The 14,671-nt window shown below is 37.6% G+C and overlaps 1 protein-coding gene across 3 annotated transcripts in view; it reads left to right on the top strand.

The window, feature by feature from the left end:
* LOC142098015 (UDP-glucuronosyltransferase 1A5-like) overlaps positions 1-14,671 on the top strand; it is an 89,338-nt gene that overhangs the window by 13,069 nt on the left and 61,598 nt on the right. Inside the window, exon 1 of one of the 3 annotated variants that reach the window (XM_075180425.1) lies at positions 907-1,795. The exons of 1 other annotated variant lie outside the window; for it this stretch is intronic. In XM_075180425.1, the coding sequence (XP_075036526.1) occupies positions 938-1,795 (858 nt within the window). In that variant the 5' untranslated portion in view covers positions 907-937. Of the gene's footprint in view, positions 1-906; positions 1,796-13,383; positions 14,254-14,671 lie in introns of those variants that run through there. One more of the 3 variants, XM_075180424.1, reaches the window with a different exon arrangement.

Genomic DNA, 14,671 nt, shown 5'->3' with positions numbered 1-14,671 from the left:
ATGAAGTGTCTTCCATTAACATCTCCAAACATTTGTTAACCTCTGCCAGGCAACCGTATCCCGGTGGGGGGCACATTGTCCCCTAGGAAACCTGGCCCAATGCTGATCAGCCTAAGGCACCACGCTACAGGTGTCCCTGCCATAGTGCCACCAACCCTGGGTAGCATATCCTAGTTCTGGTACCAGTAATTTCGGGGAGACCCCATGCTTTTTGGTTATGCTTCTTTTTTCTTTGTGTAAATCTTCATTTGCACATGTGAAGTAAGTAAAAGCGCATTTTGAACTTCTGCATCGATCTTAGGTTTGACTCTACATGACCCCCGTTGTGGTCAAATGCTAGAGGACACCCAGCCTAAAGTCTTGAGGTGGACAATGCATCTAAGAACTTATTTTACATTACTTGATAAATATTAATTTTATGTAACACAAATTAAACTTTTGGGAACAATACCTTGATTGGGAGCAATATTTTGTCCTAAAGTGGACAATTCAAGAAACGTTTTAACTTAAAAATGTAATAAGCCAAACTTAAGTAATTTTGAAGTAATCTTTGCTTACAAACGAAATGATGATCTTTCAATTATATAGATATTTGTTCGGGGATAAAATAAAAGGTTATTAGTAAACTAAAATCTGTACATTGTTAGTACAAAAAGTAAACTGGATGCTCTGCAAAAGAGAAACATGATTCTGCATTTTAGCAGTTTATGTCAGTTTCATCAGTTTAAGCTTAAGTTCATGTTCATTTGCTCTTCTATCCATAAATATATTTTAACAAAATTATTTTATTTGGAAAATGGCAAGCATACAAAGCAAACAGCAGGTTAATCAACAACATTGTTCTGACAAAGCGCACGCAGATAAAGATACGTTTTCCAGGTTATTAGGACAACAAATACATCTGAATTCTCAGTATTCTATCTGATCATCTGCAGAGATGCTGCTGCCGATTTCATCTAGTTCTGCTCTCCTCTCTGTCTTTTTGGGAATTCTAAGCCAAGCTAATGGGGGTAAGCTGCTAGTTGTCCCTATGGATGGCAGTCACTGGCTCAGTATGCGTCCTGTGGCAGAGAGACTGACTCAAAATGAGCATCATGTTGTTGTAGTAACGCCTGATGGCAGCTTAACTATGAGTGGATCTAAGCTATACACGATGAAGACCTTCTCTGTCCCATTCAACAGCCAACAGTTAATTGCACTATTTGAGAAATTTGGAAGCAATCACTTTACTCTTCCCTCGTATTTCCCCTGGGTTGGTATTAAAATGCTTGACCACATGGTGGAAATATATAATGTGCTCCACATAATTTGTGAGAGCTTACTACTCAACCAGGAGTTAATTCAGAATCTTCGGGATGAGAGGTTTGACGCTGTGCTCACTGATCCAATTTCTCTATGTGGAGTGATACTAGCAGAACATCTTGATTTGCCGAATGTGAATTTCTTAAGAGGGTTGCCCTGTGTTCAGGATTATCAAAGTGCTCAATGTGAAACCCCACTATCCTATGTGCCCAGTTTATTTAGTAAGAACCCTGACAAGATGATCTTTATTGAACGTCTGAAGAACCTACTGGTCAAAATGCTTGAACCCTATTATTGTGGAAAGACTTATTTACTATTTGAACGGTTGGGCTCCGAGTTCCTAAAAAAAGAGATTACGGCTGTGCAGCTCCTCAGCAGAACATCTATCTGGCTCCTGAGATATGATTTTGTCTTTGAGTATCCAAGACCAATAATGCCAAATATGGTTTTTATTGGCGGCATCAACTGTGGCCTAAAGAAGTCTCTGTCCAAAGTAAGAATCACCTAAATGTTTAGTGTTTCATAAGAAATGTGTGTTGAGTTTTTTCTTATATTAACTTTTACAAAAGTTTACGCTTAAAACTACTGGACTAAAAAGCAAAGACACTTTTGTCCAAATTGGGTAATAATGCTGTTCTATTGCACAATACTTTAAAAAAATGACTTCTATAAAGCTGCTGCACTACAATTGTTTTGTGATAGATTCCAATAGATTGGCAAGCAAATTATCAGTGATTTTTTTTCCCACCATTAGACTAGTGACACAAGACTACTTTGTGTTCTATCAGTATATAGACGGCAAACAAAGTGCTTCTGTGACTACTTAAAGATTTTCACACTACTATCCAAAATTCTTCTTTAGTCACTATTTGTGTGGATTAATTATTAATTTTTAGTAAGTAATTCACAAAATAATATTTAATATCTTTTAATATTTTGATCACCGCAATATTAATAGGTAAATCTTGAGGTGGAAACCTTATAATAATATTGGTATCCTATAGTATGGAAATGTACAGGAAATGAATGACTTAAGTGTATAATACTGAATAAAAAACTAGTATTCAGATAAAAATAACTTTATCTGCATTACCAAGTTATCTATTATCTTTTTATTTAGTATATGTCTGATCTTTGTAATATTTTTTTGTTTTTCATGTATTATGTAATGTGCTATGGACCCTCGCTATCTGTTTACTGAACACTACTGTAAATGTCGTGTATGGCACAGCAGACCTTTTCTGGCGCCTTATAAATAAAAGCTAAAAATAATAATTTTAAAAAAATGGTGGTGTACATATAGTGTTAAGTGTTCCAGAAAAAAATGCCTATTGTGGCTATTTTGTTTACATTTGTGTGACTTCACATCTGCTCTCTAAAATGACCATGTGGCATCTTATATATTGAGGAAACCTCACAGAAGATTGGAGATCATGTATCTCACCTTAAAGTATAAATTGAAAGCAGTGTGCACTCTATGTGATTCATGTTTGTCAAATAAATATTGACTATCTTGTATAGAAAATCAATTTTGCTCATTTTAAGCATTGGGGTAAATAGGGAGAGTGAGGTTAAAGCCATGAAATAAAGACACTGGTGTCTGAAACGAGAGGCAAAGGGCCTGCTAGAGACTTAATTCTGTAAGTCTACCAGTTACATTTTTGTACTTTCCACTCCTTTTATGTTATTTTTTGGTACAGGTATGCACACTTGCTCCTTCTATAAAAAAAACCTGAAAATTAGGGGGGGGGGATTTATTAAATGTTGCAGGAGGTAATGTACAAATGATGTGTGTTAACGTATGGCAACTGTATCCTGGGGGGGGGGGGAATTTTCCCCTAGGAAACCTGGCCCAATGCTGATCAGCCTAAGGTACCACGCTGCAGGTGTCCCTGCCATAGTGCCACCAACGCTGGGTAGCATATTCTAGTTCTAGTACTGGTTATTTCGGGGAGACCCCGTGCTTTTTGGTTATGCATTTTTTGTTGTGTAAATCTTTATCTGCACATGTGCAGTAAGTAAAAGCGCATTTTGCACTTCTGCATCGATCTTATATTCGACTCTACCTGGCCCCCTTATGGTCAAATGCTAGGGGACACCCAGTCTTATGGTGGGCAATGCCTCTAAGAACCTATTTTACATTACTAGATAAATATGAATTTTATATAACACAAATTCAACTTTTGGGACCAATACTTGGGTTATTTACAGGTGTTCTAAAGTGGACAATTAAAGGAACTTTATAACTTAAAAATTTAATAAGCTAAACTTAAGTAATTTAGAAGTAATCTTTGCTTACAAACCAAATGATGATCTTTCAATTATATTGATATTTGTTTAGGGATGTTGGAACAGTCAATGTTCTTCCAAATAAAATAATATTATTAAACTACAATCTGTAAATTGTTAGTGCAAAAAGTAAACTGGATGCTCTACAAAAGAGAAACATGATTCTGCATTGTAGCAGTTTCTCAGTTTAAGCTTAAATTAAGTTCATGTTCATTTGCACTTCTATCCATAAATATATTTTATGAAAATTCTTTAATTTTTTGTATTTGGAAAATGGCAAGCATACAAAGCAAACAGCAGGTTAATCAACAACATTGTTCTGACAAAGCACACCCAGATAAAGATAAGTTATCTAGGTTATTAGGACAACAAGTACATCTGAATTCTCAGTATCCGACCTGATCATCTCCAGAGATGATGCTGCCGATTTCATCTAGTTCTGCTCTCCTCTTTGTCTTTTTGGGAATTCTAAGCCAAGCTAATGGGGGTAAGCTGCTAGTTGTCCCTATGGATGGTAGTCACTGGCTCAGTATGCGTCCTCTGGCAGAAAGACTGACTCAAAATGGGCATCAAGTTGTTGTAGTAACGCCTGATGGCAGCTTAACTATGAGTGGATCTAAACTTTACACTATGAAGACCTTCTCTGTCCCATTCAACAGCCAAGAGTTATCTGAAGTATTACAGAAATTTGGAAGCAATCACTTTACTCTTCCCTCATATTTCCCCTGGGTTGCTATTAAAATGTTTGACGACATGATGGAATTATATGATGTGCTCCACATAATATGTGAGAGCTTACTACACGACCAGGAGTTAATTCAGAATCTTCGGGATGAGAGGTTTGACGCTGTGCTCACTGATCCAATTTCTCTATGTGGAATGATACTAGCGGAACATCTTGATTTGCCAAATGTGAATTTCTTAAGAGGTTTGCCTTGTTCTTATGATTATCAAAGTGCTCAATGTGAAACCCCACTATCCTATGTGCCCAGAATATTTAGTAAGAACTCTGACAAGATGATCTTTATTGAACGTCTGAAGAACTACCTGATCAAAATGTTTGAACCCTATTATTGTGGAATTGCTTTTTTACGAATGGAGCGGTTGGGCTCCGAGTTCCTAAAAAAAGAGATTACGGCTGTGCAGCTCCTCAGCAGAACATCTATCTGGCTCCTGAGATATGATTTTGTCTTTGAGTATCCAAGACCAATAATGCCAAATATGTTTTTTATTGGCGGCATCAACTGTGGTCTAAAGAAGTCTCTGTCCAAAGTAAGAATCACCTAAATGTTTAGTGTTTCATAAGAAATGTGTGTTGAGTTTTTTCTTATATTAACTTTTACAAAAGTGTACGCATAAAACTACTGGACTAAAAAGCAAAGACACTTTTGTCCAAATTGGGTAATAATGCTGTTCTATTGCACAATACTTTAAAAAAATGACTTCTATAAAGCTGCTGCACTACAATTGTTTTGTGATAGATTCCAATAGATTGGCAAGCAAATTATCAGTGATTTTTTTCCCCACCATTAGACTAGTGACACAAGACTACTTTGTGTTCTATCAGTATATAGACGGCAAACAAAGTACTTCTGTGACTACCTAAAGATTTTCAGACTCCTATCCAAAATTCTTCTTTAGACACTATTTGTGTGGATTAATTATTAATTTTTAGTAAGTAATTCACAAAATAATATTTAATATCTTTTAATATTTTGATCACCGCAATATTAATAGGTAAATCTTGAGGTGGAAACCTTATAATAATATTGGTATCCTATAGTATGCAAATGTACAGGAAATGAATGACTTAAGTGACGGGCAGCACAGTGGATTCCCGACAATGGCCTTATCTGTGTGGAGTTTGTATGTTCTCTCCGTGTTTGCGTGGGTTTCCTCCGGGTGCTCCGGTTTCCTCCCACACTCCAAAAACATACTGGTAGGTTAAATGGCTGCTATCAAAATTGACCCTAGTCTCTCTCTGTCCGCGTGTGTGTGTGTATATTAGGGAATTTAGACTGTAAGCTCCAATGGGGCAGGGGCTGATGTGAATGAGTTCTCTGTACAGCGCTGCGGAATTAGTGGCGCTATATAAATAAATGATGATAATGATGATAATACTGAATAAAAAACTAGTATTCAGATAAAAATCACCATGGTAAAAATTCACAGCATAATAAAAATATGAAAGTATCCAAAGAGCATAAATAAAGCAATTATATCAGGAAAACAATTGTTCATATCTTGGTGATTACCAAATTTGATTGCAATGACATAATAAGTAGCAGGATAGTATACAGCTATTATTGATTATTAGATGGTGTCAAATGAATTGATTACAGTCAGAAAATTATATATTGTAGCTAAAACATAATAGATAAGTTTATCCTGAATATGGCATGGTTCTGTGAGGAAACTGACTGCCGGTGAATTGTGACCTACAAACATGTTTTCTGTAATTATATCATATGAGATCTTTGGACATTTATGTTTGTGGATAAGGCTCTCTTCTCTTTTCTCTGGACACTGTTATCAATCATGAATAGGGACATTTCATGGCAGATTAATTATATGATTTAAAGGCACTATTTCACTTTCTGGACACTATTTTTCTTGACACTACAATTTTGTTTTGCATATGACATTTTTATTTGTTTGGATACATATTGCATTCAATTTTTGCGGCACTATTTTTATAATCATGGCAACAAATACATATATTTTTGGCATAATTATGTTGCCTTTGAATAGTCCCACTAGATACAGTTCTGATTTATTATGTTTTTGATATAATCAAAATTTAATTAAGCTATGCTAATACATTTATTGGACATCACCTATCAATCAATAGCAGGAAATTAGTTTAAGAGCACCGGAATTTATGGAGTATAGGCATGTGCTTGTAAATGAAACATATTGAGGATAAGGTATTAAGAACAGGAGTATAATGTATCTTCAAATAGAGTAGAGATGAGCGGTTCCGGAATTACTAAATCAGAACCCCCCCGAACAGTGCCGATCAAAGCCCGGATCCGAGCACTGTTCGGGGGTTCCCGCTGATCACGAACCTCAGAACGAGGCAAAACCTCGTCATCACGCCGTCGGATCTCGGGAGGTTTTATTTATCCCGTGTGTAAATGACAGGGTGGTGAGAACTAGGAGGGAGGAGGGAGGCAGTAACAGTCGAGCAGGTTCATGTGCCTTTTAGCAGTGCCTTATGACTCGTCACCCAGCAGCATATCTGAGGCAGAGGCTACATATAGATAGATATACAAATAGTACTCTTCATTATCACTAGAGAGAGGGTGGTGAGTAGCTTGCGACTTGCAGCACAGACAAAAGCCAGCCCTTGCCCGAAGCTGACAGATCAGTGCACAGTCTCCTATGGGCACAGGGGAAAGAAGGAGTCTGCTCTGAATGCCTGCACACTGGAGGAGATGTTTGCAGCGTAACATACCCTGACACCTCTCTGCATTGCCTCCATTGAGATCTGCTCCCTTATCCTTTCTCCAACTACATTACCAATAGACAAGCAAAAAGCAACGCAACATGGGGAAGAAGATGAAGAAAGGTTGCGACTGCAAACATATACTGAAGAACAACTGGCTGCTCCTGACCACCGTAGTGGCAGTGGTTTTAGGTCAGTTCTCGTATTATCCAATCTCTGCCTATGTAAAGCATCCATATTATGTGCAGAATTCTACCCTATCTATCTATGTAGCGTTGACACTACCATCCTTAGTGTGCTCATTTCTAACTGCAGAAATCTGGCATTTGTATTCCTGCCTAGTACCATTTCTGCAGCCTAAACTGAGCAGTAAGCAGTACATTATATGTAATTGGGGTGGGGGATTAGGGGGTTATTAATTGCAATAATTGGTTTTTGTTTAAATTGCTGGGTGGATGGTGACAATTTGCTAACAAATATGAGATAAATGAACATCATAAATATCCTATTCTTATACAGTGTCTTAGGAGATTTGCGTCTATCCACCTAGTTTATTTGTAAAACGTGTTGAAGGAGCTGTGAAATTTGCGTTACCTAGGAGACTGCAAGCAAGGCACTGATCCTGCCGTATAAGTCCAGTGGTACTGCTGTTTAAGTCCACTGATCTTGCCACGTGTTGGGCCACGTGTTTGTGCCTCCCACTTGTGTCGCTTAGCTTAGTCATCCAGCTACCTCGGTGCAACCTTTTGGCCTAAAAACAATATTGTGAGGTGTGAGGTGTTCACAATAGACTGGAAATGAGTGGAAATGAATGTTATTGAGGTTAATAATAGTGTAGGAGTGAAAAAAAACCAAAAAAACCCAAACAACTGGTTTTTTAGCACTTTTTATGCTTTTTTTTAAAAAAAATCAGAACCCAAAACCCGAAATCAGAACCAAAACCTTTCGTGGGGTGTTTTGGCAAAACAAATCAGAACCCAAAACCTCAAGCTAATCAAAACCCAAAACGCCAAAAGTGGCCGGTGCACACCCCTAAAATAGAGTGAATGTGAACTGTCTTAGGCGTACAGAAATTTAAACATGCATAAGGTTGGCAAGCAGATAAAGACTGCAAAAACCAAAAATACAGAAATACATCATAGTCATAAATATACTGTATTAGGCATACAGAAATAGACATGAATATGGTGATAATCACAATATTCACAAAAATCAATGAATGAAATCGGATTTATACATATGCTAAATTGCTGATTAGGTTGCTGACAATATGAGACTTACTACTGCTTATAGAGATGCTGGTAACACTGTATCAAGGTTAATAAACAATACATGGACAAAAATATTTGGCCACACCTGTTAATTATTGATTTGAGGTGTTTCAATCAGACTCTTTGCCAGAGGTGTATAAAACCAAGCACCTAGCCATGCAGTCTCCATTTGCAAACATTTGTGATAGAAAATGGGTCGTTCTGAAGAGCTCAGTGACTTCAAGCGTGGTACTGTGATATGATGCTACCTTTGCAATAAGACGATTCGTGAAAATTCATCCCTGCTGGATATTCCACTGTGAACTGTAAGTGATATTATTAGAAAGTGGAAGCCTTTAGGTGCAACAGCAATTCAGCCATGAAGTGGAAGACCACGTAACATCACAGAGCAGGGTAAACGACTGTTAAGGCGCATGTACGTAAATTTCACCAACGCTCTGCTGATTCCATAGCTAAAGAGTTATGATCTTCCAGTGGCATTAATGTAAGCACAGAAACTTTGTGGTGGGAGCTTAATGGAAGGGGTTTCTATGGCCGAGTAGCTGCATGCAAGCCTCACATCGCCAAGACCAGTGCAAAGCTTCAGATGGAGTGGTGTAAAGCACACCGACATTGGACTGTGGAGCAGTGGAAACGTGTTCTGTAGAGTGACGAACCACGCTTCTCTTTTTGGCAGTCAGATGGGCAAGTCTGCGGTTGGTGGATGCCGCGAGAACGTTACCTGCCTGACTGCATTATGCCAACTGTGAAGGTTGGTGGAGGAGGGATAATGGTATGGGGCTGTCTTTCAGGGTTTGGGCTAGGCCCCTTATCTCTAGTGAAGGGCATTCTTAATGCTTCAGTTTAGGGAAGGCCCTTTTCTATTCCAACATCACTGTGCCCTAGTGCACAAGCAAGGAGTACAAATACATAGTTTGATTAGTTCGGTGTGGAAGAACTTGACTGACCCGCACAGAGCCCTGACCTCACCCCCCTTACCTCATCCCCATCGAATACCTTTGGGATGAACTGGAACAGAGATTGCGAGCCAGGCCTTCTTGTCCAACATCAGTGCCTGACCTCATAAATGCTCTACAGAATGAATGGGCACACATCCCCACAGGAACACTCCATCATCTTGTGGAAAGCCTTCTAAGATGAGTGGAAGCTGTTATTGCTGTAAAAGGAGGACCAACTCCATATTAAAGTATATGTATTTGAATACAATGTCATTAAATTCCCTGTTGGTGTAATGGACAAGCGTCCAAATACTTTTGTCCATATAGTGTATGTGGAAGGTTTGTACATTAATCTTAATAAAGTCTTTTATGTTAGTGACTTGCCGCTTATAGAGTTGGCGGGAGCAGGTTGATTCTGAGTTCAAGACTGTAAGTATAGAGTGCTCCGTGGTTTCATAACTGGTACCGTGAAAGTGCTGATGGAAGCGCTATAAGTCCATATTGTGAGGCTAATTGAAGCAGGATAATAAGTGATACGTCTTACCAGCTTGTGCTGTGGTGGAGATTTGTTCCACGATGGGTACTTGGTAGAGTAAAAGTCAGTCTGTCTGAATGGAAAAATCTCTGTTAGATAGAAGTTGGCAGTATGCAGACGAAGCTCTTAAAATCTGCTGTTGTGAACGAAGTCTCTGATGCGGATAGGGGTAGGATGGGAATGGTCCACAAAGAAGAATATAAGAGTCAGGTAAGTATAGTAGCCCTTTAGGGAAATGCTTGGACCTATGCGTTTTGCTTTACAGTCTTCCTCAGGGATCAGTGTGGTGTACTAAGCACAAGAGGGGAAGTTATTTTAAAGTCCACAACTGTGGGTGTGGGTAAAAGAATCCGCGTTTACGCCTTAGTTGCGCACACTATCTTCGTATTCTGTTCCTGGATGCGCTTGTTACATAACTACATGCTTTACAATTTTCCTCTTATGACACGCCTACTTCAGTCCTTTAAATCTAATTTACTTTATCTCACAGAGTTCTATATATAATATCTCCTGTATCAAGACATTATAATTTCATAACGCAATGCAGATATACTGTATATGTATGAAATGGGATCAATAATATAAAAATATAATTTTAATAACACAATCTTACACGTGATATGTACTGTATAATAATGACAATCTATGTGGTCCAGTAACTTGTTCATTTCTTGTTATTTTCTTGCTATTTGTGTATCATGTTGGTGAGTGTATATATGTGTATGTATCTCAGAAGTCATTACCATTCCAATGTTGGCTGCATTATCTCCACCTTAGATATAGTGATCACATATATATATATATATATATATATATATATATATGTCACTATTCCGATACATATAATCTAGTGCTCACAATAAAGCTTATCTTCCAGACAAATCTTGCCAATTCAACAACCCTGCGCAAAGGCACTGCTTCAAATGGCCGACCTCATACCATGCTTTGCTGAGAGAACATGCTAACAGCATGTGGCTCTCTGGTGGCCATTTTTCTAATTGCCTGTCTTATACCACTCAAGATATGTGGCTATAAAACAATGCAACCTTTATAACTAGAGCAACAGACCCAATCCTTAACTCAATAAACTATGCAACCAGTAATAGCAATATTCTTATTAAACCTCCAATAATACATTATTATACAATACTTGCAAGTCCACCTCAAATATTTCTTTATCCAGCAGCCATTATACATTATCCACTACTTTCCCTTTGGTCTCACAGGTTATTAACACAAAACCATGTAGTCTGTATCTTTAACTAGCAGCCATTACACACTGTCCACTAATCTCCCTTTGGTCTCACAGGGGGAGGGGATGTCTACAAACAAATCAACCCTTTTCTAATATTTACTTACATTTAATACAAACATTTACTACAATCTCTTTAAACTATCTCTCCCACTAATTGCACATAGTTTGTATTGAGATTGTAGTGAATAAGTCACTACTTATTTATCTTTAGAGCAATATACCTTAAGCACAGTTACCTTTACTAGTCCCACAATTGTTCAGCATTGCAGAATTTAATTCTAATCAGCAAAGCAACTACAATGTATTTACAATGTTAGAATATCACAGCCACACACATTTCTACAAACCAAAGACAATTCCTTTCTAACACCACATCATTGCTGAGCAAATGATATGATCTTTCCAAGATACAAGCCCTCCATGTTGCCCTAACTCGGTACCACCCTATTTGAATCTTCTCCTTCCCTATAGCATTTAAGCTCTCATGAGTAGTGTCCTCTTTCTTTGTTTTTTCCTTCTACTATTCAATCACCCCTGTACCTCTTGGTCAGTTTCCCTAGCCCTGTTTTCTTGAGCCCAGGCTTACTGCATGTTGGACATTACCATCACTCTCACTCACTGTCCAGTCAATAACTTTATCTGCATTACCAAGTTATCTATTATATTTTTATTTAGTATATGTCTGGTCTTTGTAATTTTTTTTTTTCATGTATTATGTAATGTGCTTTGGACCCTCGCTATCTGTTTACTGTATACTACTGTAAATGTCATGTATGGCACAGCAGACCTTTTCTGGCGCCTTATAAATAAAAGCTAATAATAATAATTTTTTAAAAACGGTGGTGTACATATAGTGTTAAGTATTCCAGAAAAAATGCCTATTTTGTTTATATTTGTGTGACTTCACATCTGCTCTCTATAATGACCATGTGGCATCGTATATATTGGGGGAACCTCACAGAAGATTGGAGATCATGTATCTCACCTTAAAGTATAAATTGAAAGCAGTGTGCACTCTATGTGATTCATGTTTGTCAAATAAATAATGACTATCCTCTATAGAAAATCAATTTTGCTCATTTGAAGCATTGGGGTAAATAAAGAGAGAGAGGGTAAAACCATGAAATAAAGACACTAGTGTCTGAAACGAGAGGCAAAGGTCCTGCTACAGACTTAATTCTGTAAGTCTACCGGTTACATTTTTGTACTTTCCACTCATTTTATGTTATTTTTTTGATACAGGTATGCACACTTGTACTTTCTAAAAAAACTTTGAAAATTAGGGGGGGGGGGGGGTTATATTAAAAAAATGCAGATTAATGCTGGAAAGAGAAAGAAGTAGATTTATTAAATGTTGCAGGAGGTAATGTACAACATAATAATTTAAGGTCCCGTACCCACCAGTGCTTAATAACTTTCCAAAGCTAGTATGATGTGTGTTAATGCATGGCAACTGTATCCTGGGGGGGGGGGGAAGCCTGGCCCAATGCTGATCAGCCTAAGGTACCACGCTACAGGTGTCCCTGCCATGGTGCCACCAACGCTGGGTAGCATATACTAGTTCTAGTACTGGTTAATTTGGGGAGACCCCGTGCTTTTTGGTTATGCATTTTTTGGTGTGTAACTCTTCATCTACACATGTGCAGTAAGTAAAAGTGCATTTTGCACTTCTGCATCGATCTTCGACATTCGATCTTCGAGATTCGACTCTACCTGGCCCCCTTATGGTCAAATGCTAGAGGACACCCAGTGTAAAGTCTTATGGTGGGCAATGCCTCTAAGAACCTATTTTACATTACTAGATAAATATGAATTTTATATAACACAAATTCAACTTTTGGGACCAATACTTGGGTTATTTACGTGTGTTCTAAAGTGGACAATTCAAGGAACTTTCTAACTTAAAAATGTAAGAAGCTAAACTTAAGTAATTTAGAAATAATCTTCGCTTACAAACCAAATGATGATCTTTCAATTATATTGATATTTGTTTAGGGATGTTGGAACAGTCAATGTTCTTCCATATAAAAGATTATTAGTAAACTACAATCTGTAAATTGTTAGTGCAAAAAGTAAACTGGATGCTCTACAAAAGAGAAACATGATTCTGCATTGTAGCAGTTTCTCAGTTTAAGCTTAAGTTAAGTTCATGTTCATTTGCACTTCTATCCATAAATATATTTTAAGAAAATTCTTTTATTTTTTGTATTTGGAAAATGGCAAGCATACAAAGCAAACAGCAGGTTAATCAACAACATTGTTCTGACAAAGCACACCCAGATAAAGATAAGTTATCTAGGTTATTAGGACAACAAATAAATCTGAATTCTTAGTTTCCGACCTGATCATCTGCAGAGATGCTGCTGCCGATTTCATCTAGTTCTGCTCTCCTCTTTGTCTTTTTGGGAATTCTAAGCCAAGCTAATGGGGGTAAGCTACTAGTTGTCCCTATGGATGGCAGTCACTGGCTCAGTATGCGTCCTGTGGCAGAGAGACTGACTCAAAATGGGCATCATGTTGTTGTAGTAACGCCTGATGGCAGCTTAACTATGAGTGGATCTAAGCTATACACTATGAAGACCTTCTCTGTCCCATTCAACAGTCAAGAGTTTTCTGCAGTATTAGAGAAATTTGGAAGCAATCACTTTACTCTTCCCTCGTATTTCCCCTGGGTTGCTATCAAAATGTTTGATGACATGATGGAATTATATAATGTGCTCCACATAATATGTGAGAGCTTACTACACGACCAGGAGTTAATTCAGAATCTTCGGGATGAGAGGTTTGACGCTGTGCTCACTGATCCAATTTCTCTATGTGGAATGATACTAGCAGAACATCTTGATTTGCCAAATGTGAATTTCTTAAGAGGTTTGCCCTGTTTTTATGATTATCAAAGTGCTCAATGTGAAACCCCACTGTCCTATGTGCCCAGAATATTTAGCAAGAACTCTGACAAGATGATCTTTATTGAACGTCTGAAGAACTACCTGATCAAAATGTTTGAACCCTATTATTGTGGAATTGCTTATTTACGAATGGAGCGGTTGGGCTCTGAGTTCCTAAAAAAAGAGGTTACGAGTGTGCAGCTCCTCAGCAGAACATCTATCTGGCTCCTGAGATATGATTTTGTCTTTGAGTATCCAAGACCAATAATGCCAAATATGTTTTTTATTGGCGGCATCAACTGTGGCCTAAAGAAGTCTCTGTCCAAAGTAAGAATCACCTAAATGTTTAGTGTTTCATAAGAAATGAGTGTTGAGTTTTTTTCTTTGTATGGTTTGTCTTAGCTGGGAGCTTTTACAAATGAATACGCGTAAAACTAATCGACTAAAAAAAGTCTCTTTTGTCCAACTTGGGAAACAATGCTGTTTAATTGCTCAATACTTTAAAAAGAGGACTTCCATAAATCTGCTGCTCTCTAATTTTTGGTGATAGATTCCAATAGATTGGCAAGCAATTAGCAGTGATTTTATTTCCACCATTAGGCTAGCGACACAAAACTACTTTGTGTTATTTTAATATATAGATGGCAAACAAAGTGCTTCTGTGACTTCTTAAAGATTTTCACATTCCTATTCAAAATTCGTCTTTAGTAACTATTTTTGATTAATTATTAATTTTTAATGATAA

This window comes from Mixophyes fleayi, chromosome 7 (assembly GCF_038048845.1).
Source record: "Mixophyes fleayi isolate aMixFle1 chromosome 7, aMixFle1.hap1, whole genome shotgun sequence".
NCBI classification, from domain to species: Eukaryota; Metazoa; Chordata; class Amphibia; order Anura; family Limnodynastidae; genus Mixophyes; species Mixophyes fleayi.
Note: the sequence above shows the minus strand (reverse complement) of the source record. Positions and strands in the feature narration are given on the sequence as shown.